At 39.8% G+C, this 25613-nt stretch overlaps 2 protein-coding genes across 3 annotated transcripts in view; both read right to left on the reverse strand.

The window, feature by feature from the left end:
- Window positions 1–479, reverse strand: part of BMAL2 (basic helix-loop-helix ARNT like 2) — a 57550-nt gene extending 57071 nt beyond the window's left edge. The window contains exon 1 of the mRNA XM_037033881.1: window positions 88–479. Within this exon, the coding sequence (XP_036889776.1) occupies window positions 88–118 (31 nt within the window). The 5' untranslated portion in view covers window positions 119–479. The remainder of the gene's footprint in view (window positions 1–87) is intronic.
- A 9573-nt stretch (window positions 480–10052) lies between these two features.
- Window positions 10053–25613, reverse strand: part of STK38L (serine/threonine kinase 38 like) — a 74318-nt gene continuing 58757 nt past the window's right edge. For both annotated transcript variants that reach the window (XM_037033783.1, XM_037033784.1), the window contains 11 exons: window positions 25144–25266; window positions 24845–24928; window positions 20017–20140; window positions 18311–18465; window positions 17911–18013; window positions 17450–17511; window positions 15489–15606; window positions 14945–15068; window positions 13864–13959; window positions 11765–11856; window positions 10053–11660 (listed from right to left, as the gene is read on the reverse strand). In XM_037033783.1, the coding sequence (XP_036889678.1) occupies window positions 11533–11660; window positions 11765–11856; window positions 13864–13959; window positions 14945–15068; window positions 15489–15606; window positions 17450–17511; window positions 17911–18013; window positions 18311–18465; window positions 20017–20140; window positions 24845–24928; window positions 25144–25266 (1209 nt within the window). In that variant the 3' untranslated portion in view covers window positions 10053–11532. The remainder of the gene's footprint in view (window positions 11661–11764; window positions 11857–13863; window positions 13960–14944; window positions 15069–15488; window positions 15607–17449; window positions 17512–17910; window positions 18014–18310; window positions 18466–20016; window positions 20141–24844; window positions 24929–25143; window positions 25267–25613) is intronic.

Here is a 25613-nt window from a genome sequence, read left to right on the forward strand (position 1 = left end):
CGGCTGCTCAGCCCTCAGCCAGGCTGGGGCGCCCCCTATGCCTCCGACGCCCTGTCCCTACCTGGGGACACCAGCCCCCAATCTCACCTCTCGCTGCATCCTCCTGTTCCACCGCCATCGCAGGAGCCGCTGGGCGGGCCGGGCAGCCCCAGGGCTGGCAGCATGGAGCGCCCAGAGCCCACCCTGCACCGGCACAGGTGACGATCCGGGGCGCGGGCTCCGCCACCTGCGGTGTTCGGCCAGGCGCCGCGGCAGCTGCCACTGCAGCCCTGGGAGCAAAGCCAGCGCCGACTCACCGCCTCCCTCGGGCCAGAGATCTGGAGCAATCGAACTGGGCCTCGCCACCCCGGGTCTGGGCTCCGCTGGGCTCAGGCTGGAGAAGAAGACCCGGCTCGGGGCGGAGTCACTGCAGGCACCGCCCCGCCGACCCCAGGGCCGGAGGCAAAGTGCGGCCAGGCTGGTGAGGTAGCGCCTTGAGTCATTCTGGAAACCGGCCTATTTAAAACAGGTCTCCACCATCGCTTTAGGACTCTTTGTCTGAGTACTCCCAACGTTTGGAGTTGTTTCCCTTGGGGGAAATGGCAAAGGGTGAATGGAGATCATTGCATGAGGACGAGAGGATGGAGGGCAGGGGGTAGGGGGTGATCTGTCCCTGGCTCTTTGCTGCCCGCAGAAGAAGGGCTTAACTGCAGAGATGAGCCTGTAATGACCGAGGAAGCTGTTTGTGATTCTGAAACGGTTGGGTGGATTCAGAAGCGAGGTCCTTTGGGGACCCCTCTGACAGCCCTTCATCCTATACGGAAAATGCTGGTTCACTCCTTGCCCATGGGTGCCTGAATGGGTTCCTTGGTTACAGTTTGCCTAGTAGAAGTAATGGAGAAAAGAAGAGAACAGCAAAGAAAACACTAAAGCTTTGCTTCAACCAGCCTAACGGGTACACTTTTTGATAGCGTCCTAACTAGAGGCTTGCGTGTCCTGCGGGCTACTTAGAGGCCGAGCTTGGGCGAGCGGGTTGGAAGTGTGTTCCCGGGCAGAAGCAGGCAGTCCTGGAGAGAGCAGCTGCGGTCTTAACTGGGGCCTGGGATCGCATGCTGCTGAGGGAGTGGAAGAAGTGCTGAAAACGGTGCCGCCTTTAGTAAAACATACCGACACACGCCAATGAAGACCACTCTTGAAACATCTCCATCCTAGCTTTGATTTGGAACTCTGCCTGAAATCCACCTATACCAACTTCCGCTGGCAGCTCAGAAAGAAATATTCCACAGCGAGCCTGGCAAAGAGTCTTAACATCCGGTCTAGGGTTCCTTGCCGTATTCAAACCTTGGCTTTCCAGACACGTGTACACTGTTTTGAGATGCTTTTTCCGAGAAGGGGAGGTTACTTTTAGACCTGGGCATATGGTAAATGACGCCTTAATGGTGAAGCAGAATTGCTAGGACCCCGGTTACAACAAAGGGTGCAGACTACCCATACATTGTTTGCTTACAAATCACCTTTGTGAGTTGGGTGAACACCTGCAATTCTTGTCTTACTATTAGGCAGAGATTCAGAGATTTTGAGTATTTTGGCCAGGATCACTCAGTAGCTGGGAGAAGCCTAGCGGTAAAAATCAGATGTCCTTCTTAGGAGATCACAACAATAAGCTTGCTGTGAATCATTGCAGTCCTTATTGCTAAGAAACAGTGATTCACTTCCACCCAAAAGCCTGGAAACCAGAGAGAAGGAATCCGGAACTTAAATATGATAGGAGGAAATGCAGTGCACAAGAAGAGACCAACCAGGTTCAGCAGGGCCTCTCTCCTAGGGTTCCCCTTATTGTTCAAAATCCTACTTACTACTTTTCCCTTATGCTCTGGAGCTTTACTTTCTGACATGACTTTTTTCTTAAGAGTAGTTTTATTATATGGCATAGACTAAAACAGAGCCACACAGTATCTTTACAGATGGATCTTTCATCTCCAGCCAGTAGTCTGCTCATATCTTCTCCTTGGGCAAAATGTAACCAAATTGATTTGAAACAAGCAGAATGCATGTATATACATAGTTCTTCCGGTCTATGCAGTTTCCTTGCCAAAAGCCCAGGAACAGCTTTGCTCTTCAGGAGTCCTCACCAATCCCAGAGTGAACTTAAGTTTGTTCATTAACTTTGCTTCACACCAAGTACTCAGGGAAGACCGACACTAGGATAAGAATGCACTGCCTTGCAAACTATAAATTCCTATGCTTGTCAACTTCCCGGTGGGATTGCAATTTTGTCTGGGGTTCCTTTAAGGCCACTTTGGTATCTTAGTTGGTCCAAGACACACAAAAATTCACCTGCTTCAGAGTGTAGGGAGATACTATGTATTTCCAGTGATGCATAAAAATAAAAATAAGTAGCAACTGTCCATTAATGAGCTTGTAAGTGATTGGGGAAAATAGCTAAATTATTAATATTTAAACTACCCTTTCTTTCCCACTGCCCCCAACCCACCCCTAGCATTCTCTGAAGGGCGAATACTGGGGAGGATTCTTGGATTTACTGAGCAGGTTGATGACTGGAAGTGCAATGGGAGAAACAGGGAAGCCAAATATGTTTAAAGGGATCAGCATGAGCTTGGCCTCTGATGGGGAAAAGCAGATATGGTAATTATAGAAGGATTTACACATGACAGAGGGGAAAGGTTGCAGTGGCAGCTGCCATAGGGCAGGTGTTTAGGAAGCTTCACTGTGTAGTGCAAACTCTTGTACATTCTTTTTCTAGAAAATAACTTTAGCAAAAGCTACACTCCTTTTCAATGCTATTAATATATATATATATATATATATATATATATATATATATATATAGTGAAAACAGCCCTGGCTGGTGTGGCTCAGTGGGTTGAGCAGTGGCCTACAGACCAAAAGGTCACCGGTTGGATTCCCGGTCAGGGCATATGCCTGGGTTGCAGGCTGGGTTTCTAGTTGGGGGTGTGCGAGAGGCAATTGATGTTTCTCTCCCTCTCTTTCTTTCCTCTTTTCCCCTCTTTCTAAAAATAAGTAAAATGTTTTAAAAAGTTACATTTTGAGATTGGCCTTACATGGAAAGTAGGGCCACACATACGGCAAAAGCAATGTAATTCACTTGCTCACATATCTTTGTAGAGCATCTACAGCGTGCCAGGCACTGCTCTAAGTGCTGACTTTTGTACTTCGCCTACGGTGCACCCTACTTCATATAGATGTTCTCGCAACTATCGGTGAGGCAGTATTTGGGGGGGGGAGTCCAGCAGTGCCCTTTTCCCCTCAGCTCAGTGGTCCCAGCCATGCCCGTGCACGAGGATGTGCAGGATTTCAGACCCACCCCCAGAGGTTCTGACTGAATGGGCTTGGGGTAAGACACACTGAACCCTTATCTCAAATGAGCCCCCTCACTGGTTTGGAAACGGTTGCTCTGAGTATTCCACTTTAGGAAATAGTGCTCCAACTTGTCAAAGATGAATTTTCTTAAACATAGGCTGAGGCAGTGGGTTAGTCATGCATGTGTGTTTTTTACCAGTCAGAGGACAGGAGTAGCAATAAACTAAAATTCTGAGGAAAATACTGGGAGGTATAAAATTTAGGTCAAGATTGAGGGGCTGGTTGTGCTAACATACATTTCTTTGCATATAGAGTTATTGCTTCAAGTTATTTTTGCCATTAGATTGTGTCTGTGTGTGTTTATGTGTCAAAAGCTAATTTTCACTCTTGCAAATTTTGGACACTCTTAAAGCAAGTATGGTGCCCCAGGTCCTCCTCAGTCTTCCATGAATTGTACAGAATTCTTTTCAAAAAATATATTTTATTGATTATGCTATTAGAGTTGTCCCATTTCCCCCCTTTTTTCCCCTCTGCCCTGCACACCCACTCCCAACCGAATTCCATTCCTCCCTTTAGTTCATGTCCATGTGTCATACATATAAGTTCTTTGGTTTCTGCATTTCCTGTATTATTCTTAACCTCCCCCTATTTTCTACCTACCACGTATGCTTCTTATTCCCTGTCCTTCTTCTCCTCTCTCCCCCTCCTACTCCCACACTGTTAACCCTCCATGTGATCTCCATTTCTATGGCTCCACTCCTGTTTTAGCTGTCTGCTTAGTTTGCTTTTGTTTCAGGTGTGGTTGTTAATAACTGTGAGTTTGTTGTCATTTTTGTGTTCATGTTTTTATCTTCTTTTTCTTAGATAAGTCCCTTTAACATTTCATATAATAAGGGCTTGGTGATGATGAACTCCTTGAACTTGATCTTATCTGAGAAGCACTTTATCTGCCCTTCCATTCTAAATGAAAGCTTTGCTGGATAGAGCAATCTTGGTTGTAGGTCCTTGCCCTTCAGGACTTGGAATACTTCTTTCCAGCCCCTTCTTGCCTGTAAGGTTTGAGAAATCAGCTGACAGTCTGATGGGAACTCTTCTGTAGGTAACTGCCTCCTTTTCTCTTGCTGCTTTTAAGATTCTCTCCTTATCTTCAATCTTGGGTAATGTGATTATGATGTGCCTTGGTGTGCTCCTCTTTGGGTCCAACTTCTTTGAGACTCTCTGGGCTTCCTAGACTTCTTGAAAATCTATTTCCTTCACCAGATTGGGGGGAATCCTCCTCATTTGTTCAAATAAGTTTTCAATTTCTTGGTCTTCCTCTTCTCCTTCTGGCACCCCTATGATTCAGACATTGAAGCATTTAAAGATGTCTTGGATGTTCCTAAGCCTCTCCTGATTTTTTTGAATTCTTGTCCCTTCATTCTGTCCTGCTTGAATGTTTCTTTCTTTCTTCTGCTCCAAACTGTTGATTTGAGTCCCAGTTTCCTTCCCCTTCCTTTTGGTTCCCTATAGATTTTTCTTTATTTCACATAATGCGACCTGGGTGTTTTTTTGCTGTTGAAGTACCCATTGAGTTCCTGGAGCATCCTGATAACTGGCGTTTTGAGCTGTGCATCTGATAGGTTGGCTATCTCTTTATGGCTTGCTTGTATTTTTTCTGGAGCTTTGATCTGTTCTTTCATTAGGGTCTTTTTTTTTTTTTTNTTTTTTTGAATTCTTGTCCCTTCATTCTGTCCTGCTTGAATGTTTCTTTCTTTCTTCTGCTCCAAACTGTTGATTTGAGTCCCAGTTTCCTTCCCCTTCCTTTTGGTTCCCTGTAGATTTTTCTTTATTTCACATAATGCGACCTGGGTGTTTTTTTGCTGTTGAAGTACCCATTGAGTTCCTGGAGCATCCTGATAACCGGCGTTTTGAGCTGTGCATCTGATAGGTTGGCTATCTCTTTATGGCTTGATTGTATTTTTTCTGGAGCTTTGATCTGTTCTTTCATTAGGGTCTTTTTTTTTTTTTTGTCTCAGTGCACCTGCTAAGGGGCAGAGCCTTAGGTGTTCACCAGGGTGGGGCAAGCCACGTGCCTGCCTTGTGGGGGAGGTGTTGAGGGGGAACAATGGCATTTGCTCCTCTCTTTGCTGGATGTCAGTCACTTCCCCTGCTTCCCACAAGCAAAGTGGGCCTTTCTGGGGCTGATTCCTGGGTGGGTGGGTTTGTGTGTGTTCTAGGACTCTGTGAGTCTCTCCAATGAGCTCTCCTATGAGGCTGGGAGTTTCTCTTGCTGCCCCCACAACCCCCACAGGTGTTTTCAATCAGTGGTTTGAAGCTTCTCCCTGCCCCCCCGTGCTGGGGCTGAGTTGTGTGACCCGTCCCACTCCCCAGGTGTTCCTCCTGGTGTATCTGTGCACGAATGTGTGACCGCCCAGTCTGCCAGCTGCCACCAGGCCGCAAGTCCTCCCGGCCCCACTGTCTCTCCAACCAATCTGGGTGAGTGTTTCTTCTTTAACTCCTTGGTTGTCGGACTTTCATAGTTTGATTTTCTGTCAGTTCTGGTTGTTTTTTGTTTTAAAATTGTTATCCTTCTTCTGGTTGTGCAAGGAGGCAGTGTGTCTGCCTATGCCTCCATCTTGGCCAGAAGTCCTACAAGAGAATTCTCCAAGTTAGAATTCTCCAGGAGGGTTCTTCAAATTCTGTTCGTGATTATCTTACCCAAGAGGACAAGACAAGCCAAAAGCAGTTTCCCTTTCCTTTTATATGTTTTTTCCTTTGGAAGAGACTTAAACATCATCCTGTTTAGGGTTTGATAGGAAATGCTTTAGTACGAGCAGTAAAGGAATTCAGAGGTAACTTTGTGGTAGTGAGCACAAACTCACTGGAGAAGTGTTTGGTACCTATTAGAGCCCATCTTGCTCAGCCGGGGGTGTCCAACCTGCGGCCATGGACCGCCTGCAGCCCAGGATGGCTGTGAATGCAGTCTGACACAAAATTGTAAAGTTACTTAAAACATTATGAGATGTTTTTATGATTACATGTTGCAATGTACTGAATGTGTGTTCCAAGACGACTCTTCTTCCAGTGTGGCCCAGAGATGCTAAAAGGTTGGGCACCCTAAGAGCAAACAAAGCAGGTGAGTCAACAGTCATTAGGCCACCCCATCCCCGTCTGGGCCTTGGGGGGAAGTTGATGAGGATCCCTATTGCTGACATAACAGCTTTGGGGGGAGGTGGACCAATGAAGTGATGAATAGGAGCTAGAAGAATGACGGAAGACTGATTTCCATCCTGTATGATGTCCAGAGACCCACTTCTATTCCTTGTTCTCTGAAGGACAAAAAACCCAGGATCCTAGTCACTGAGCCACAGTCTAGCAGAATGGCACGAGGCACTCTTGTTTTAGATGGGACAGGAAAGACCTCAGTGGACCAGGCCTTCGGTTCATACACAGGCAATGGCAGAACCAGTTAACAGAAATCCAGGTGCAGTGGCTTCATGTAAAAACCATCACTATAAACCTGTGTGGCACCTTTTTCTATTTTGGAAACTGTTAAAAGAACTCCAATTTTTATTCTGGTATCAGGTGGTCATGAGCTTTGGGTGAACCTCACCCAGGTACCAGGGATGTGAGTTTTGATTAGTTTCAAGTCAATAACCATGCCAGGTACTGTTGTAGGAGTGGACATAATCATGGCCAATAAAATCTGGGGGTTATTTTGCTTAGAATCCTTCTGGAAAAGATTTTATTTGCTCTTTGAAAAAGGGGTACACAGGAAGTAGCTCTCTTTTTAAGGGCTTACATGGTGCATGAGGATTTGACGCTTACTTAGTCCCTCTAGCCATCTAGCCTCTGAGAAAACAAGACCAAGGATGACCCAATAGAAAAATAGAGAGAACCTGCATCCTCAGTGTTTTTAAGATGCTAAATTGACTCCCCTGGAAACTCCCTAACTTGTGTCTTAGTGTTACACGAGACATTCATTTTCCTTATTGTTGAACATATTTTTACTTGGTTTCTAACATTTGCTGTCAAAAGTACCCAAAGTGACAACTGTCACTAGCTCTGTATTTTTCTGAGGTCTAGAAGCATTTGAGGTAATCGACCAGTGAAGCAGGCCCATGATTTGAGGGAGCAGAAGGAGCCCTGGACTTGGGTTCAAGAGCAATTTACCACCTGCGTTTGGATAAGTCACATTCAGCCTTGCTTTCATCATCTGTAAAGTGATGCTAATTATCTTTACTTCAGAGTAGTAAAAACTAAAATAAATAATAGAAGCATTTTGTATACAAATGTGCTTTTTAGCACAAAATGCTTTTGAAAGATCAATTTAGTCTCCAAGTTCGCCCCAGGGTCACAGGTTGGACGCCCACTGTGGGCACTGTTTTCAGGGCACACTTGGGAGCACAGGCAGGAGGGGCAGGATTCTGACAGGCTCCCTCCGGGTTCAGCAGGAGTATCTTGATTCTAAGTGTCTTTCATGGGACAGAACATAGTGGTACCAGGGTACTTGACCACTTGTATCACTCGTTTCCTTGCTATTTTGAGGCATTTTCTATTTCAATTCTGCTAACTGGTTTTGGCCCACTTGGTAGCTGTATATAAACCTATACAACTATCTTGATGGTTTAAACATACTACAAATGAAACTTCAACTATTTATTGTGTTCTTGAGGGAGGTGGTCTTTAAGTATAAAAATTAGATATATTTACAAAATGGTCTTCCTTGAGTTTTGGGTAACACCTATCTCAAAACTCAAAAATGAAACCCCCAAAACCCTCACCAACAGAAATGCTATAAACATAGTTTTTATTCTTTTCTTACCTTCAACAAAAAAAGGGCCTCATGCCACCAAAACATTTTTTGAAACTCAGTAACTGAACACTGAGCTCAAGAGCCTGATGATTATTTTTCTAGACAACGGCTGAATAATTTATATTGCTTTTCAAAAAATAACTAAGATCTGTTTTTATTACTTTGTTCCTTTTTAAAGTAGTAATATCCTCTTATTTTTTCATAAAAACATAAAATATCTCTAGTAGTCCCAACTGTCTTATATTTACATTTGTTGTTTGTTTCATTAAAATTACTCTAAAGTAAGTGCACTTCTAAAGAGAAAATAAAATTTAAAGACAAGAAATAATCATGATTGTTGCAGTTATTCTGAACGTTCTGAATCTTAGCAATTCACAGAGAAAATGTATTTAGTAGCCAGGGACCTCTCTATTGATTAAAATTTCAGTTCATTCACTTGTTGATGATCAAAAGATGGACAGCTGTTTCTTTTACAAGCAGATACTGATTGATTCACTATCTAAAGGTTTTCTGCAATGGAACACCAAAAATAAATGTACTTAAAATATTTTAAAATTTATAGATTTACATAAACAGGTGTTTTTAAAAAACAAAAAATGTGCTTTTATAGATATAAATGAAACCCTATTTTAAGCTTAGCAACCAAAGAACGTTTTAAATATTCCACTTATGTTATTCACCTATATATTTAATTTAAAAAAGGTTGATTTATAAGAATTTCCTTATATTTAGATAGCACTATGCTTCAATATAAAGATTTAAAGCTATGTTAATAAGAAAAGCATAAAAGAAAAATAACATAACTTGCTTTCATACAAAGTTTTTTTAATAAAAAAGTCAAAGTCTACATTAAATCAGGAAATCAATAAATCTGAATTATACAAGCTTTCTATATACTTAGAAAAAACAAAAACACAGTTTATAATAAAACTCTTTAATTCAAAATAGAGTCTAATTTAAAGAAAATGTCATTATGCCCAGTTGAGTAGATAAGAGTTTTGTCATTTAAATTAAATGGTTCACCTGAAATATGGGAAATGTACAATAGAGAAAATTCAATCTCAAGGGTACTTCACAAATTTGCTAGCTAGCTTGCATCATGAATCAGATTCTTAGCTTCCAAAGCGCAGACACAGTCTTTAATTGCTTTTAGATAGGCACTTAAGAAATGCTTTTGTTAAGGAGGAAACCCCAGACATTGTGAATCACTCTGTTAACTCCTGGGAAATGAGACCCTAAAGACAGTAAGCTTCCGAAACTGCCTTTCACCGCCAGAAGTCACAGAGCGATTTCCAAGTTCCACCTGTTAACAAAAATGAGGGAAAAGGAAACTAAAATGCTCAATTTCTTATTCAGTTAAAAAGCAAATTTAGACAACTCAGTTCTATTCTCTCTCTCTCAACTTGGATTGATGACAGTTTTCTGCACCGAAACAGTTACCATGTAAGAGCTAGGGAATGTTGCAGTTTCCTCAGATATTACTCATTTACTGTGACACTGGCAAAACAGTCCTTTAACACGGAAGGGGGGTGGGAGCGAGGTGTGGTGAGAAAAATCTAAAGCTGAGCAGAAGTTAAAGATTTCTTTTCAAATTAGCAGCAGTTATAAAGAGAAAAACTGAGTTAGTAAAATTGAGATAACCCCAGAATTTTAACAGTTCTTTCTCCTACTTGGCCACGTGATCTGAACAAGAAAGTGGAGATGAACTATTAGAGGAACACATAATAAGTATTAAATACCAGAATGAAAGAATGAAAGGAAAGAAGGGAGAGAATTTGGTGGGGGAGTCCCCAGAATGGCCTTATTGAAACATTGTGGAACTACTTAGCAGCAACATTTGTAACACCTTTTGTAGATTTGCATAATAATCCTATGCAATTCTTCCCAATTAGGGAAAATATCCCTAAAAATTATCATTTTAGATTTTGCTCACAGATCATTTGTAATGGTTATAGTTGTTGTATCTTTTAAAAAATTCAATCAACAGTTAAGATAAATATTAGGCCATTCTTTGATAAAGTATTATTCCTTAAGTAGTATTTACGAAAGTAAAACTGCAGTCATTTTAGAATTTAAGTGTTGAGCTAGAAAGATTTAATTCTTAGGGAAATAGCCAAAGAAATTGATGCTGACATCATCTAATCACAACACCTCTGCCTCCATCTACCTCCTCAACCCCATTCCCAGTCTCCACAGTGATGTAGCTACACATGAATGACGCTGCCCTTCAGTAAGCGGATTTCCATCAAGGTCTACCATGTCTGATCATGGTATTTCCACGAGAAAGCAAAATTCCACTTCACTGTGAACATCCACTGTTCAGGATCTTTGGTACATTTGGAGTATAAGAAAATAATGGCACAATCATACAAGTACTATCAAAGGAAACTTTTTCATTAAAAAAAATAAAAGTTAACCAGCCATGATATGTAACAACTTTCTAGAAGACCAAAGTAAATAGCTCTTTGTACTCTACAAGTCCATTTACATGATCAGAAGTTTGACATTTAAAAAAATAGTTTAATAAAAATACACTAGGTTCTACAAGCAGCCTTCATGGTCATTTCTCATATTCAACTCACCATAATCAAATTAAAATAATGCCATGTCCTCTTGTTAAAAAAGAAGTCCTCTTGTCACAAGAAAAGCAACTTTACATCTTATATAATATAGTACATCTCCCCTATGAGTACACAGACTAAGTATATAAAGGTCATCAGTGTTTCTGAATGCAAAGTAAATGTATTAGTGGAGTGCTTGGGGGAAGATGTTAAACTTCCTCCTTGTTACAAACTTGTCACTCCCTACTGTGGAGTTTGTGTTATAACATGATGATAAATCCTATTTTTTAAATAACCAGTGTATTTTCTTCTTAAAATTTCTTAAAACCATTCTAGAAATTGTCTTCGTATGTATCCTATAGATGTCCAAAGCAGTAGGGCAAGTGTTCCAACACCAGCTATGGAAGATGGCTTATACTGGTCACCTAGACCCACCAGGTTTGCAGTGAAACAGCAGTACTGCGCGTTACCTACAGGTTCGCCTATGTTGCTCTAAGTGATATGTTGCTCCTGAATTGGTTAAAGGTGTTACAGTACAAAGCCACAGCACACACAGGCAGAATGGACCTTAACACGCACGTAGGCAGTGCAGTTAGAAAGGGATGTACGTTTCTTTTATTCCAGTACCTTCGTATAATAAAGTTAACAAAAATAATAAAATATTAAAAAAAAGCCAGCTGGCACTGCCAACCAATTCCTATAGTAGTCTTAGAAATCCTAATCCCGTAGAATTTCCTCTTTAGGCATGAGCACCACCGCCTTCAGGAGTATTTCAGTGCGTTGTTACCTACGCCAAGCAAGCCCGGTGATGCAGCTACCTGAGTTCTCTTGGTTGTGGGCGAATGTGATCTTCACTCATAATTTCCCAGGTTTCATGTAGGTGGGGATAGAGCCACGCTGAGTCAACCCCTCAAACCTTTTATATGTATAATTGAGGAAAACCCAGTCTTTGGATTTGTAGTCCGGTTCTGTGGTGTTTGGCACTAGAAAGACAGAAAAATTAACCAAGCGCAAAAGAATTTTGTTAGTGAAAATGTAATCATTTATAGATTTTTAACGGTGTTAGTTGCGTTGTCAATTGCCTTACCTGGTTGTAAAATATCAGATTCAGGAAAGTCATCAAAGTTTGAAGTATCATCAATGCTTTTGATTTCTATAGGAATTGCTGCTGGCCTTTCCCTGTAAAAGGCATTGAGTAGCCATGATAAATTTTCTTAAACTCTTTAATTTTCAAAAAAATAATTCTACTTGAAAAGTCTTCATGCTGTTCTATAGATATCAGAAGAGCCAAGGACAGTTATTTTGGATTTGAAAAGTTAGGTGGATTCATAGTTGAATATAATTTTTTATGAAAATAGTACCATTTACTTGGAATTTTTATTTCTTTGTATCAAGACTCACTCATGCTGGTTTTTTTTTTTTATGGAAAACAAGTGTTAATGAAAAAGAAAGTAAAACAGATTTTATTTAAAAGATTTTATAATTATGTAAAGTACATAATTAGATGTACTTTAAAGATCAGGGGGACTGGATCCTACCTAATTAACTTAGGAATATAATTCTTCTAAGAGAGGAACCATACATCAAGTCATTTGGGGAAATAAGGGGCTCCAAGGGGGATGGGACTACACATCTGTGATGAAATCTGAATCCAAAACTTGTTAGGAGTTATATAAATTCTAAGGGAATCAGGGACATTAGGTTAAAATTACCAGTCATGAAATGCCTTCTTACCAGGCTAAAAGTGTTACAGTATAGAAATAGTTAAAAGAAGCTATCAGATTTTATTGTTTCTATAGTTTTAACAAACATTTATTGGGTCTATTCATATTAAGTTTACATTATGCAAAAGCATGTATATATTTTCCCAGAATCCCTCCAGGTTATTTATATGCAATACACTTATATCAGTTTAGTGGAAAGAGCCACAGACCCTTGTCCACTCAGATCTAATCTCTTTTCATTACCCAGCAGTATGATCCCAGGCAAGCAAGCCTCTACTTTGCGACCACTTCCTTATTATGAAGCCAAGACGCTGGCCTGGCGGTGTCTAAGCACCCCAGTAACTGTAAAAATGGGGGAACCACAATCCCGTCCATGGAGATGATTGAGATATATATATACACATACACACAGTATAACATGACACAGCAGGAGTCCAGATAAAACTGCCCAGGTCCAATTCTAGTCAGTAATTCTAGCTCCTTACTAGCTGTAGCACAGCAGCAAGTCACTTCCCTACGCATTAGCTTCCTCATTGGTAAAACAAGGAAAATGAAAGTGCCTATTTTATAAGACTAATTATAAGGATAAGAAATCTACATAAAGTCCTTGGGAAAGTGCTGAACCTATAATAAATAATAAAAAAAGTCGCTGTTTTTATAACAGAGTGCCTAACCCACAGCAGAAGCTGCAGTGAAGACCTCCACGGTAGAAGTGACACCTAAGCTGTCTTGGAAGACGGAAAGGAGCGCAAACGAGGGCAGGGAGGAGAAGAGCATGTCAGTCAGAGTGAAGAGCCAGTGACAAAGCTGTGAGGTAGGAACGGGACGGTTTACATAAGATGAAACCTGTAGCGATGAGGTCAGGGGCACACCCCACAGTCCTGAAATGCAGTTAAGGATCCTTAAGTGTGTTCTGAGTGCAAAGGGAAGGAAGAAAATAGCATGATAAAACTGGTTTCTAAACTGTTCTTATGCGGAGAGCACATCGGAATTATTGAAGATAATTTGGCTATAAACTGAATAAAAGCCAGTGCTCACAATGAACAAATATAAGCAAATTGTTATGTTACTTGCATTATTTAACTTTCCTCACAGTGTGTAAACAGGCACTGAATCTTATAAATTCATAAAGGAGACAAAGTAGGGTATATTAACAAGAGGAAAAAATGAAAGGTTCTAGTGTGAAATGGAGGTGCAGCTTGGTTGTGCCATTGGCCTTCATCATGTGACTCTGGGTACAGAAGTCAGACAGGTGTACAGTGTGGGGTCTTCCCCTCAAAGTACACACCAGTCAGAACCAGTCATTCAGCTGTAGTACAGTCTCACTCACATAATCTGAAAAACACTGAGTTTAGAATACGACAGCATTGCTTCTTGTATCTAATCCAGCAGAATCAGAGACAAATTAATCATTAAATCATTTTTTACTCAGCCCTTTTCCACTCAGAGACTGTGAACATACCTGATGTGCCCCCAGTCCACACCTTCAAAAAAGGGATGACCTTTTATTTCTTCTACTCCACTATTTCCAATTCTGTTTTCAGAATCAACACAAAATCTAGAAAATGGACACAGAAAAATGATCACATGCAAAGTACATCTAAGGTTTTCTATTTTCATTACTTCAAACTTTTCACTTTGGTTTTGACTGAAGTTAACTCTGTTTATTGTGGGACATGTGGGAGAAAACATAAATTATCTGGAATTGCACCACTCAGATAACTACTGTACACAGTTTGAAGTCATCCCAGTATTTTAATTTTAAAAACATTATGTTGATAAATTACTTACTATTTTAGGACTTTTTTTTCACTTAATATATTGAGAAAATTTCTCAAAGTCATTAAAAGTTTTTCTATAACTTCCATTTTCTGAAATTTATATATGAAAATATTATAAGTTAGCCAGTCCACTACTGCTGAACATTTAGACAGTCTTCAATTTTTCATTACTGGAAATAGTATCATGATAAACATACTGTACCTAAATCTTTAAACACATTCTATATAAACAAAATTCCTAAAAGTAGAATTTCTGGGTCAAAGGTCATACACAGCTTAAAGGTCTGTCACAATATGCTGTCAGTGGCTGTTCCCACAGTTGTACCAACGTGTATTCCTTCGAGCCCTTCACAACGGATTCAATACGGTTCATCTTTACTGAGAAACAGCACGGAACCCTTTGCTTAGATAAGATTTCATACAAACACTTTTGTGACGTGAACCGCCACTAACAGTGGAGTCTTCCTTTCTCTTTAATGGGCAGGACCACTGCAGTCTCACAGGAGTGGCCTTGGAAGCAATATGAGACCTCTGCTCTCTTCTTAACTCTTAGTTTGTTTTTTTTTCCTGCATACTTCCCTTTAAGAGTGTGCATTAACAAACAAACAGAAAACACAAACACCTTTTCTTTTTGATCTCTCTGATTATATGTATCAGTGGTAGTCCTTTCCCTCCCACAAAAGTGAAATGGCGAATCCAGTCTTTTAGGTGCCTGTGAAGTTTTAAGACATGACAAACTCCTCTAGGACTTGAACCACTAACCTGAGAATTAAATCCTTGGCTTTTTCAGAAATGGGCACCTCTGGAGGAAATACCAGAGTTTCTTTCCAGTTCATCACTTTTCTATACGTTTCTTGAGGTGTTTCAGAGCAGAAAGGCGGATACCCTACACATCAAAGAAAACAAAGGTTTTGCCAGCTTCCATGACCGAATCTGCTCTCTCCCTGCTATACACAAAGCCCTGAGTGCTCTACTCAACAATAAAAGTACCACCAGTCATCATTCGCAGTAAAATTCCCAATGAAGTCAATAAAATAAAGGATTTAAAGCATTCTCCTCCCCCACTTTTGCCCGAAAGGCCATGCAGACACAATTTTGACACACGGGGGTTCAGTTAAATACCCACTTCTTGAAACTGGGTCCCTAGGGAGCTCATTGTGGAGGGGGGTGGGGAAAGGTGGAGGTGTACATGTCAGAAATTGGTTTAAAAGAATCTGGGTGTTAGCCTATGGTGTCCGCATATGTTCAATCAGCAGTACTCAAGGCAATTTATATAGTATGCACATAAATGAATGACAAAACATACCTATTAGCATTTCATACATAATCACTCCCAAAGACCACCAGTCACACAATTTGTTGTAACCAGTCTGCATGAACACCTCTGGTGCAATGTAATCTGGCGTCCCAACTGTGGAATATGCCTGCAAAGGAGTAGCTTGTCAAACCAGCATTCTTAATATATTTTTGGAAAGACATGAGTATGACTCACTACTGTAAAAAGCAATATATAGCAAAGTCAGTTTTCTAATACTTGTTTTGCATGTTTATCACTTATAAGGCTTAAGTGATAGGTACTGAATCAGATGATGTTATTTAAGACATGATTTCTGCCCCCTCCAAGAAGCTCAACTATTGTTAGTTATCAATATATTTAGTCCTAAATCCATTTCAAGATGATTAAAAAGGTTAATAAGCCCAGTAGGCCTGGCTCCCCCCTCACTATTAATATGATCTTAGGCAGGTTATTCCACCTCTCGGAGCCTCAGCTTCCGCTTACATAAAACTGGAGTAGTAACTGGAGCCTGCCTGAGCAGTTGGTATGAGAGCAGAACAAGAAAAGGAGTGTGCTTTGTAAATCACTACAACCCACAATAAACAAACGTCAGGTGTTTTCATTACAAACCGCATTCCAGGCCGCTGCTCATCCATTAAGAAGCAATTCTGAACTCATACAAAGCCTTAAAGAAAAACCACTTCAGATTTCTCCACAAAGGGTAGTACTCTAAGGGACATCTGAAAATGTGTGGCAGCAATTTTGTCATTTCAATGACCTGGGGGAGGAGATGACTGGCATTGGGTGGGCAGGGGATACAGGTTCTGGAGGAACTTCCTGCCCCAAATTCAACAGAGCCCCCTTGCCTTCTCCTTTGGGAAACACTACGTAAGTTATGATGACGCCCACAAGAACAGTAACACATGCACTGAAGTAATCATCTGTAAATATTCTGAAAATAAGGGGTTACAGAATTCCCACCATATTTTTAAGCAGTGTTCATTTTTCCCTTTTAAAGTAGGAAATCAATGGTAAAATCTGATCTAAAAGTGACACATTTAAAGTAGAAGGAAGTTTTCGTGGTTAATGCATAACTCAGTACTTTTTAAAACCACTTCTAAAGCCTTTAAAAGCACAGAAATGTTTTACTTGCTCAGGAAGCTTGCAATTATGTGCTTTGGGCTGATGAGAGAATGAGCTCAATAATGCAAAGTTCATTTTAGTTGGTGTGAGAGGGTATCCTGAGGGAATGCTGAATTAATTTCGCTTTCATCACTTTGCTGAATTTAACATATTTACAGAGTGTCTGTATATGTGAGGCACTGTACAGGAAATTAGGAAAACAAAGTCAAAAGGCACATTTCTAACAGTGAGAATGTTCAAAGACCTAATTAATAGGATAAAGGAAAAGAGGGAAGGGGCAAGAAATTCTTATATTTGCAAAGTAAAAGAGGAGAAATTGTGTAGGGTTATGAATAGACAGTGTTTTTGCACATTGAAGGAATAATTTATCTGTGGTAAAGTCTGCTTTCTAATTGTATTTACTGTAGGATTGTAAACACACCAAGCTTCTTGTTTAATTTATAAAGAAGTTCTTAGAAACACACAACCCCATTACAAGTGTTGATTGATATTTGTTGTATCAGGACAAGTATGAAAAATTGAAAAAGAGACATCGCAAGGCATTCAGTACAGTTATGCTTATCTCAGTGAGTTTTACATAAAGTGCTAATTACTAGTAAATAATTTAATTATGAATATGCTTGATAAAGTACTCTAAAAGTTAAATTATAAAGTAAAAATCAGCACTTTACTTTATAGGCAAGGTGAAATTAGAGAAACTAAGGAAACTGTGTGACCTAGAACAAGCCCTATCATTACTGTAAAGTAAGTAATGACCCTTGTGAAAGACACAAAATCATCAAGCAAAACCCAAGGGAGGTTTTAGAACCAGGGTACAAAACTGTTTCTTAAAAACGTGGCTAACTCACCAGTTGTCTTCGATTCTTCTTCCATGTTTCTGCTTTCCTCTTGGAGTTCATGTTCTGAAATGCTAATTTCAACAAGACAGATTTGTAATCACGAGAGAAAAACTCTCACCCCAAAGCCAATGCACACATATACATTTATTGGTTGCCCTGCCCAGTGTGGCGCATTGTCCCACAAAGCAAAGGTTGCCAGTTTGATTCCGGGTCAGAGCACACACCTGACTTGCAGGTTCGGTCCCTGGCGGGGGCAAATATGACCAGACAACCGATCGACATTTCTCTCCCACATCAATGTTTCTCACCCTCTCTTTCTCCCTCCCGTCCCCTCTCTAAAAAAATAAGTATTTTTTAAAAAATGCATTGGTTTAAGGAGTCAGGAGAGGGAGAGAACCTTTACTACTAATCAGTACTGAATCAGAACAGCTATAGTACTTTAATCCAAACAAAAACAAAAACAAACTTACAGAAGTCACTTGGTGGGTTGTGTGTAAGGTTTCTGTAGAATTCAGTTCGGTGAGCTTTCTTTAATCCCGTGCATAAACCAAAATCAGATAATTTTACATGACCCTAAAAAAAAGCCCAAAAAGAAACTAGTGAAATCAGTGGATTATATTGCTATTAACTTCGAAACAAAAGCTTCATTATAAACTCTTTTCAAAATTCAATTATTATAAAAATTCTCAGCTTATAATTCATACAAACGAAATGTAATACAAATATTTGATGATTCCATCATTCTATGCTATAATGTATTATAGTTGAGCAATAATAAATTGCAGTTGTCGATTCACAGTCACAAATCAGCTCCATTACTTCTCCATGAAATACTTAGCAACCTAATCATTCACCAGTTTATTCACGTGCCTTGGCATCCAACAAAAGGTTGTCTGGTTTAATATCCCGATGGATAAAACCCAACTGGTGGATGGCGTCTATTGCCAGAACAGTCTCTGAAATATAGAACTGTGTTTCCTCTTCCGTCAGGGTATCTTTCTTCATTAGCAATGTCATCATGTCACCTATACATGAAAAATAAGGAAAAATAGGTTTCACGTGTCAAAAATGCCTCCAAAACTTTCTTTGTATCTATGTAATGTTGCCTGATTTTTGCATTTTCTGATCCCCCCAGTATACCTCCAACCATCTCTAGGGCCAAATAAAGAGTATCACTGCATAAGCAGAAATTTTATGATATTTAATGATTTTAAATAGAAAATATGTAAAATCAAATCAAAGCAGAGATATAATGAAGTTATATCCACCATTCAACTTCTAGAATTAGTGGCTGATAAAAACATGTCAAATTGGAAAATAAGTCAATAAGCACACCCAGAAATGGGATATATTCCTTCAAATTCAAGTTTCAAAAACACTCACTGGGCTAGCAAAAATAGGACATCATTCCACTAAGAAACTCACCTGTAGACATTCTTTATTTTCAAGGGATTTTTTTCTTTAAAAGGAGGTAAAGAACAAACACTGGTGAACTTACAACTCAAAACTGACAACTGTCAATATTTCACGATGCTTCAAGACTTCTTTAAAAAAATAACAGAAACATCCTTTGTCCTCCATTCCCATTCTACTCCTCTTTCCCTTTTTGCTGAGTAACCATTATCATGCATTTGGTTTGATGTGTATCCTTCCAGCTTACTTTTTAAATGTATTTTCATATATAATACATATTAATCTATGGACTTACAGTCTTTTATAGGTTTTTTAAAATTATAAAAATGGTATCAACTATACACAAAATCACACAGCTTGCTTTATTACTCCACTCTGTTTGAGATCTCACTGTTGAAACAAATATAGCTCCTGACTTTTAAGTGCTGTAAAAATGTCATCATATAATTATGCTGCATCTTATTTATCCATTCTTTCATGGGTGGACATTTATCTTGCATCCAGTTCTTCACTATTACAATGCTGCTGCAATGAGCATGCTTTTGCAGGTCTCTTGTACAGGGGTGTGGGGGAGTCTGCAGACCATACAGCTGGTGGTGGAATTGTGAGGCTGTAGGACATCTGCATCTTCCACATCACTGCTGTGGATGAACTGCTCTAAGAGTTATAATTTATATAAAGGAGAGGCCAGTTTCCCCACAGTCCCATTTGACTTTTAATGTTTTTACTAATTAGATGAGTATGAAATGGTTATCTCCTTCTTGCTTTAACTTGCATCTCCCTGAATAAAGGTGAAGTTGAATATTTTCCTATACATTTATAGACTAGCCATAGTTCTCTTCGGTATGTCGCCTATCATTTGCCTGTGGGGTGTCTATCGTTTTCTTTAGTGACTTATTCTTAATTCTGGACTTAAAACACTCTATTTATATACAGTAAACCCAGGATGATAGTACTTAAAATGTGCCAACTTTATCGTCCCTTCAAAATAGTCTGATTGGTGGTCAAAATTAGCATTACCACGGGAGCAACCCTTGGAAAACCATGCCCAACTCTGTGCGACCTCAGAGCTAGGAACCCAAAAGTAAAAGCCTAATCAATGAAAGTGTAATCACACTCAGTGGTTTGCTCGTGTCAGTCAGTGCTGTTTCGTTTGCTTTTACCTCCAGGGAGAAACTCCATGATAAGATAAAGGTTCCTCTTATCTTGAAAACTGTAAAACATCTTCACCACCCAGGCACCATCTGCTTCTACCAAAATATCTCTTTCTGCTCGAATATGAGCCACCTAGATGAACGCATTTTGAAAAAATAATTGTAACACATTACACATTTTTCAAGCTTACCTCTTACAATTATCCATCCATTTCCTTAGAAGTCACGAAGGAAAGCTGGAGTTTTAGAAAAGATTTGAAACATATATGTATGTTCATATTCTCATTAAATATGGGGAATCTCAGGAAATTGCTTATTTTTAGCTTATATCTTTAGGCCTAAAAAAGTGGGGTCCACAGGTATATGGGAGGAAGCTCAGGCCTCTGAAGTACAAAAATGAGTAGTCTAAAACCCTTCTGACAAGATTCTCTACCTGGGCAAGGATCCTGGCTTGTCTTATAAATTTAGGGCCATTGCCTGACTTTTAATAATTAACAGTAAGAAATGCTCTATAAATTGGTATGGTAATTGCTAAAGTCAGGGTCCTTAGCAAACTATTTTTAACTGTTAGTAGTCAAAGGACCTGTCCTGACCTTTAACCATTTGGTTGTTGTCTTAAGAAGTAGAAATGTTTATAATAACTTTGTTATTTTGTTGTAACCTAAAACTTCTATAATATCTATAAACGTGATCTATAACAATTTAATGTGATTTTGGGGAGGCTGCTACTGACTTTTGTCAAATGCACAATTACAAGAGGTCCATTTTCTAGGCTGGAGTGTTTTGTAAACTGAGTCATTTGTGGAGTTCACATGATCAATTATCAGGTATTTTTGCATTAGTATATTTATACATTCTTTCTTGAAAGGCTAACAATAAGATTTGAGTTTATGCTTTTGCTATACATTGTGCACCATTATAGAGTCAGGCCCAAAGCAGATGACAACACAGAATTTATAAAACTTTCATGTTAATAAAATATCTGCTTAAAATATTCCATTTGAGATTATTATGTTCTCTAAGATGGTAAATGCTCTAAGATCAAAGCAAAAGAATAAAAGCTGAAAACTAAGAAATTGTTTTCTGGCCTCAAAAACCTTTATAATCTCTCTGGATCTGTTTCAAAATTCTTACCCATTGTCTTCTACAAAGCATTCTAGGACGGTAAAGGAAAAGGCTTAAACTTTTGGTTTCGCCTCTAGTATTGTCAGGAAAAACAACCACACCACCAGCTCGGCTCGGTTATTTTAAAGTATCTTAAAAGCCAGATGACAGAGTATGTTCTCAAAATGGGCCCTGGTTCCAAAGGACAGCGAGTGCCATGCACAGTAATCTGGTTCCACAGCAGTGAAGACAGAAGTTGCCACTTAATTTTGTGGGGTAATTAGCATTAAACTAAATGAGATAAAAACTTAAAATTAATGAATTGAAATTGAGTGGGGAAAAGATTTCCTAAAATGAGATTCAATGGTGACAAATGCAGATTTATTGGCATAGGAAGAAACCAACCCCAAAGGGCAAAGTCCCACTGAAACTACGCCTGAAGCTACCCCTGCGCAGGAACAAAGCATGGTCAGGGGCTCTTCAAATTCTGGCAAAATATTCTACACCACATCTGTCCAGTAGAAATATAATGCAAGTCACATGTGTGATTTAAAATTTTCCAGGAGTCACATAACAAGTAAAAACAAACAGGTTTTTTCAAATAATAAAGTTTAAAAACTTCATATGTCTAAAATGTTTTCATTTCAGTATAACCAATATAAACTTATTAAAATATTTTTCACACTCTTTTCTTCATAGCAAGTCTCCAAAAGTTGCTGTAAATTTTCCATCTGTAGCACATGTCAATTCAGAGCAGGTACTTTTAAGTGCCCAGTGTCCACATGTGGCTAGTAACTAAAGACGACAGCTAGACCCCATTGCTGCCTTTCCCCCTTAAAAGCCTACCCAGGACTAACCCCAGTTGTCGTTTTGTTAGACTGCAGTTTATCTCCTTGTCTCTATAGCTGTGCACCTTGACCCAGACACCTAGTCCCCTCACTATCTGTAACCTTCTAATACAACTCAGTATCTCGACCTTCTTGCCTTCCAAACCCTCTGTAATCAATCTGTCTTCAACAAAATCACCTGATCTCCAGATGGTTCCTACCACCTTCTCATCCTAAATGAAACCAGGCTGTCTGTCTACTGAGAGTTCTGTCATCCTGCAGGCTGAGTTCTCAAAAAGGGCCTTCTTTTCTCTCCCATGGTGCTGGTGAGGGGCTGGGTTTCCTACGCATTTCCTGGCTGCTCCTGAACACCGGTAACACTTTCCTTCTCTCTAGCTCCCGGGAAGCAGGTGCTGTGAGGCCACATCAGCCATCGTCCTTCTTCACAGCTGTCCTTTACAGAACTACTGGTCAACTCCCCTCTTTCATGACTTCAGCTCCTGGCTCAACACTTCCCAGGGGTGAACCACCCAATACCCTGTCCGCACAGGGCTTTGATTTCCTCACCTCCAGTGATCTTTTCCCCTGCTACCCCTCGGCCACCCATGGTAACCTTCTTGTCTTTCTCATTACCGATAATCATCCCTCCTCTAAAATCTCAACTTTAAGGGACTGTTTCTGATCTCCACCTTTCACCTTCCAAGTCTCTTATTCTTACACTTCAATCTGCATTCCATGGACCCGATCACTTTTTCTCCCTTATTCTCCTCACTACCTCATTCCTTTCTCTACCCAGCCTAGATTCCATCAGTATGATCACTCTCTTGCAAATACCTCGACTTCCCTTGTCCTTCTCTCCTTCCACTGCACTTGCCCAGCCAAACCCCACCCCTCGTCAACCTCAATTTTCTGCCTACTGCCCCAGAGCAATTAGGTATTACCTGGGTAAAAATCACCTAATGACACCACTGGTTTCGCTCGACATTCATGCCTGCAAATCTCAGTGGGCATTTAACTGGACTTCCCCAGCATGTCTGCTTTCCCAGATCACAAGTCAACAGTTTTGACTATTTCACACTTTCCTCTCCTTACACCTCCAACAAGTGACCTTCCTCCCCTACTCCAAGCTGATGACTCACTTATTCATACTCAGACAGAAACCTGGCACTTTATTACACTCTCAGATCAACCACCCTGCATTTGCTAATTTTCTCTGCTTTTCCTTCCTGTTCTAATGAATCCATCCTCACTCCTATCAAAGATCATCTGTCCTCCAGTGAATTCCTATACTTATCTGCCCCCTCTCTCCTGCACCGTCAACTTTCCTCTTCCTGATGGGTGCTCCCAACCAGCACAAACCATTCCCTATCATATATATATGTGTATGAATGAATGAATGATAGTAGCTGCATGACCTCCATTTCACCAATCTATTTTTTGTTCTGCCTCACATGATTTATCTATACTCACTGTCTCCATTTCCCGATTCCCATTTCCTTTGCCACCCAAGTAGGCTTCTGCCCTCCAGTACATTGAGAATTGTCCTTGCCAAGTTATTGAGAATCTCCACACTGTGACATGTTTTCTATAGCCACCTGCCTATTTTCCCCACTCCTATAAAAGAACAAGGATCAGGTTTGTCCTGTTAACCACTGTATTCCCAGAACCTGGAACATACATATACTTGTTGGGTGAATGAAATAGAAATAAAAAGAATGCAGTGAGAATTCAAGTGGGCCATATTTAAATAAAAATTAGTATTACATTGCTATAACAACAAAGTAAGCTTTAGCCCTGGCTGGTGTGGCTCAGTGGATTGAGCACTGGCCTGCGAACTGAAGAGTCACCAGTTCAATTCCCAGTCAGGGCACATGCCTGGGTTGCAAGACAGGCAAGATCCCCAAAAGGGGGCATGAGAGAGGCAACCACACATTCATGTTTCTCTCTCTCCTGCCCTTCCCCTTTGTCTAAATAAAGAAAACCTTTTTTTAAACAGTAAACTTCAGGTGAGCACTAGAAGCATCACGTACAGAGTGGCACCACTGCCCTGTCTACCCCCACGGTGGACACCTTCACTGGCACATATGTTCAGTTCAGGGTTTTCCAGAGTGCCCACCCGGACTGGAAACACAGGTGAACACATAAAATACTACTACTGATGCTTTCAGATTTATGGCTGCTGCATAAACTGCATTAAGTCACAGGAAACAGTGAGAGAGAGCCCAGGAGTATGAAATTACAGTGGTTACAGATTTTGGAAATACATAAAATCAAAATCAGTAAATTCTCAGGAGACTGATCTTACTTTTGATATGTGACAGGGATTAAGGGTACTAAGAACTATCCTTTATTCGCACTAAAGTCAGAAAAGAAGGTATTTTACTACGGACTGAACGTTTGTGTACCCCCCCAAACCTCCATAATAAAGCCCAAACCCTGAGTATAACTAGATTTAGAGATGCAGCCTCTAAGGAGGTAATTAAAGTTAGCAAGTTCAAGGGTGGGGGGTGGGGAGGGAAGAGTTGGGTGCTTTATAAGATGAGACATCAAAGAGTTTTCTCTCTTTCTCTCTGAAAGCCAGGAAGAGAGTCCTCACCAGAAACCAAAACCTGGCACAACCTTTATGTTATACTTCCACTCTCCAAAACGACTAAAATAAATTTCTGTTATTTAAGTCACCCAGTCTGTGCTATTCTGTTACAACAGCCCAAACAGGCTAATGTGTATTTAGATTATAAATTCAGAAAATATGTTACTATAAGAATTAAGAAACAATGAAACAGTCTATTACAAAATTAATAGATTATATGGTAAAATGTGTAGGTTTCTTTTAAGAAATTTCACTCTCAGCACTTCTAATACCTCGTCAGTAGATGTTCCATTAGTTAATATACTGAAGAACATACCTGCTCTTTTTCAAGCATATCAGCTTTTCTCAGTATCTTCATTGCATAGATATGGCCCGTGTCTTTCTTCTGGACCAGCCGTACCTGGAATGTAAAGATTGTAAACACATTATAAATGTTAAACAGTTGCTACTACTTATTTAGGAGAGACTGTTTTAAAGAAAACAGTGTTGCAATTTGCCATTCACGGTATTTAAGGAATTCTATTCAAATTAAACTATTTTCACACATATTAAATTATTTTAACCTATCTGAAGATACATACTTTCAATAGCAGTGACTTTAAAAAAGAACCACACCTCTCCAAATGCCCCTCTTCCTATAACTTTCAGAGACTCAAAGTCATCCAAGCCAAGTCTGGTCCTCTTGAGCCGTAAGAACTCTGTTTCCTTGCGGGCGTGTTGTGATCGGCGTAGCTTTTTCTATAAAAAAAACAACAACAAAAAGATAGTTTAAAAAGATGACCTTAAAATCAGATTGTTTCAAAAGAAACCTATAGCATTAAAAGGTAAGACACATAAAAATGGGGGTGAAGTATCTTATATTATTATATACTGGTGCTATAATTTATTTGCCAAAACCAGGTATTTGTTAAGCATAGAAATAGTAAAATAATCTAAGAAAATTTTTAAAAACTTTTAACAATTGATAAATCTTTATTCTTGAGGTACAGTCCATTAAATATTTCATCTTAACTAATTCACTGTATTCTTTCATCTATGTGCTAACTTAATTCAAAAATAAAAATTAAACTTTAGGAAATGCTAAC

Source organism: Sturnira hondurensis, unplaced genomic scaffold, assembly GCF_014824575.4.
Source record: "Sturnira hondurensis isolate 20B ecotype Veracruz unplaced genomic scaffold, ASM1482457v3 Scaffold0021795, whole genome shotgun sequence".
Lineage (NCBI taxonomy): Eukaryota > Metazoa > Chordata > Mammalia > Chiroptera > Phyllostomidae > Sturnira > Sturnira hondurensis.